Here is a 3322-nt window from a genome sequence, read left to right on the forward strand (position 1 = left end):
AAAAAAGATGGGCAGCTTACTAATGACTGGTGTGTCTAACTAACAAAACAAGCAACACAAAAACAAAAACAAACAAGCAACCACCTCTAATAATCATGAAGACAACACTGACCTAAATATCACAATGAAGGGTCATAATCTCTACCTGATTATCAGTCCCGGGACTCTTTACAGTCTCAGATCTCCAGCTGATGGAACCATTCACACCTGATGGAAGGCTGTGAAACAGCAACAATTACTATACAATTTGCTCCTTACACAACCTAAAGGCTCTGAGGTGGTGGCACTACCTGGCTTATAATGGGTCATGAGGACTGTGCTCTGAACTAAAATTGGTGCCATGATGTTGGACAAGATGAGAGTACTTATACTGTGGAAACTGGCGAATGCTACAAGTAAGCTCCTTTCTTTATCCCTTTGTTCTTAAGTTCTTCCTTTCTTCTTGCTTTCCCTGTTTCTTTTTGTCTCTTTTTTTGAAAGACAGTTTAATGAACATTTATCTGCATACTAGTGTTTGAAAGGACCTGTGAACTTTTAGCAGGAAAACTATGAGTCAGGTGATAGGAAATGACCATTAAGCGTTATAGTCCTAGTGGGGGCCTCTGGGGCCAGGTGATAAGGAGACACTCGTCTTACTCTGTCTCACACAGCACAGGTTAGGTCCATGAGTGTATCCTGCTATCACTGCCTAATTTCTGGGATGGAGCATTAGGCAAGGTGCCGGTGACAAGCGACAGCGTAGCCACATTGTGTGTCAGATCTGTGAAGAGCCTATTATGGTAGGAGGTGCTGAGGGAAATCACAAGACAGTGTTGCTGCCTACCAAAATATTAAAAGAAAAGAAAAAATCCACCCCTGGGAAAATGATCACAAATAACACAATCAAGGCCTGAAACATCAGGAGTCACATACCTTCACAATTTATGTTTTGGACTGTGTGAGGGAAGACGAGACATTGCATTGTGAAGGTAGATTACTATAAACAAATCTCACAGGGTTCCAGGTGCTTCCACTCTTTTAGACGTGATCTCCTTCCAAGTTAGATTGTCAGAACCCAGGAAACTTGCATATAACCTCAAACATGTTCAATGCTTTTCCTCCAAAAGTAGATATTTTAAAACATACCTGCTTTCAACCCAGAGAAGAAGCATTTCACATTTACTCCAATGATCCTCCTATCACATGATAAGCACACAATTTGCTAAATTGTGTATATGTCCTCAAAACTCGATGCAATGGGGACATCTGGGTAGCTCAACTGATTGAGTGTCTGACTTAGGCTCATGTTATGATCTTAGAATTCATGGGTCTAGGCCCTGCATGGGCTCTGTGCTAATTGCTCAGAGCCTAGAGCCTGCTTCTGATTCTCTCTCTCATTTTCTCTCTCTCTCTCTCTCATTCTCTCCCTCTCTCTCTCTCTCTCTCTCTATATATATATATATGTCCCTCAAAAAATGAACACACATGAAAAATTTTTCTACATATACATGCAATGGAATTTAATGAGAGGTCTAAACAGTTTTAAAGAAATGCAGAAGAGGGGGCCGGAGTGGCTCAGTCAGATAAGCGTCCAACTCTTGATTTTGTTTCAGGTCAAGATCTCACAATTTGTGACACTGAGCCCCACTCCAGGCTCTGCTCTGACGGCATGGACACGGCTTGGGATATTCCATCAGTCTCCCTCTGCTTCTCCCTACTCATTCTTGCTCTCCTTCTCAAAATAAATAAACTTTAAAAAGCTACAGACAAATAGTTGCTTGTGATGCATGAAAAACTTTAAAGAAAGAGTACTGTAGGAAGATAAACCGCAGATTGTCAGCCTATGAACTGGTACAAATATCATGATCTAGCTCTTCTAGGGTTTTAAGCCTTGTTCCTCAAGTGTTTATCCTGAAACAAAGAATCCTCTATGCAGAGAATGTCTCTGTGCTAAAGAGCTTTCTCAGGCCTTGCTTGATGTCTCTGTTCCGCAGACCATAGATGAAGGGGTTCGGCATGGGCGTCACCACTGTGAACATCACTGAGGCGATGGCACTTGCTCTGGAGTTTTGAGAAGCAGTAGAACTAAGATATACACCAAGGCTTGTACCATAGAACAAAGAGACCACCGAGAGGTGAGACCCACACGTGGAAAATGCTTTATACTTGCCCTTCACTGATGAAATTCTCAAAATGGAAGTTACAATTCTAGAGTAAGTGGAGAGGATGCCAGTGAGTGGAACAACACCCAGAAGCCCACTTGTCAGGTACATGGCCAGGTCATTGAGGAACGTATCAGAGCAAGCAAGTTGGATCACCTGCTTCAGTTCACAGAAAAAGTGCAGGATTTCCAGCTCTGTGCAAAAAGAGAGTTGCAAAATCATTAAGTCGTGTAATAGAGAGTTAAGAACACACAATACCCAGGATCCCAGAAGTAGGATGCCACGGAACTTGGGGTTCATGATGACCATGTAGTGCAGTGGGTGACAGATGGCCACAAACCGGTCATAGGCCATCACTGTCAAGAGGAAGGTGTCTAATACTCCAAAAAGCATGAAAAAGTACATCTGGCTGAGGCAGCCTTCGTAGGTGATCACTTTGCTCTGCGTCTGGATGTTCAGCAGCATCTTTGGGACGGTGGTGGAGATGAAACAGATGTCTGAAAAGGACAGGTTGGAGAGGAAGAAGTACATGGGTGTGTGGAGGCGGGAGTCTGTGAGAATGGCCAGGATGATGAGCAGGTTCCCAGTGAAGGTGACCAGGTACATGGACAGGAACAGCCAAAAGAGCAGTGACTGCAGCCCCACCTCGTCTGAGAGTCCCAGCAGGATAAATTCTGTAACTCGGGTTTGGTTTCTTCCTTCCATGTAACTGATGAAAATGGCTAGAACAGAGACAACGGCAGTGTAAAGGCACCAGCGTGACCACAGAATTAAGAGAAATGCTGTGTTTTCAACACGATGCATTCATTAGTTCTTATACATTCCCTACCAATCTAGAATATTTACCAGAAAATATCCGCGACTCTGAAATGCTCCATGTTTTCTGTGAGGCTGAAACTGTTTGCTTTGCTTGTTCTGAATCAAAACACTAATTCAAAACAATGTTCTACTCCATTAATTTCCTAAAACCTTTTTTTTAACCCAACAAAATTTGACAAGATACCTTGTGACAAGTATCGTTGAAAGCATTGCAAAAAGTAGTGATGTGTGTTCGACCATAACAAGATTTAGTTTTAGGTGTGTGTGTGTGTCTGTGTGTGTGTGTGTCTGTGTGTGTGGTGTGTGTGTGTGTCTGAGGGAGGAATAGAATATTAATAAAGGATTAAGTGATGTTTCAGCTG

General features: G+C 42.7%; 1 protein-coding gene across 1 annotated transcript; it reads right to left on the reverse strand.

The window, feature by feature from the left end:
• Positions 1-1907: 1907 nt before the first annotated feature.
• LOC144232836 (olfactory receptor 7A17-like) lies at positions 1908-2858 on the reverse strand. Its single transcript, XM_077765678.1, has one exon. The coding sequence runs from the start codon at positions 2844-2846 to the stop codon at positions 1908-1910; it is 939 nt and encodes a 312-aa protein (XP_077621804.1). The 5' UTR covers positions 2847-2858.
• Positions 2859-3322: the final 464 nt, after the last annotated feature.

Source organism: Crocuta crocuta, unplaced genomic scaffold (assembly GCF_008692635.1).
Source record: "Crocuta crocuta isolate KB4526 unplaced genomic scaffold, BGI_CrCroc_1.0 scaffold693, whole genome shotgun sequence".
Classification (NCBI taxonomy): Eukaryota; Metazoa; Chordata; class Mammalia; order Carnivora; family Hyaenidae; genus Crocuta; species Crocuta crocuta.

What these genes read in the sequence shown, in the direction of transcription:
- LOC144232836 (XM_077765678.1), bottom strand. Translation starts at nt 2,846, where the DNA reads ATGGAAGGAAGAAACCAAACCCGAGTTACAGAATTTATCCTGCTGGGA.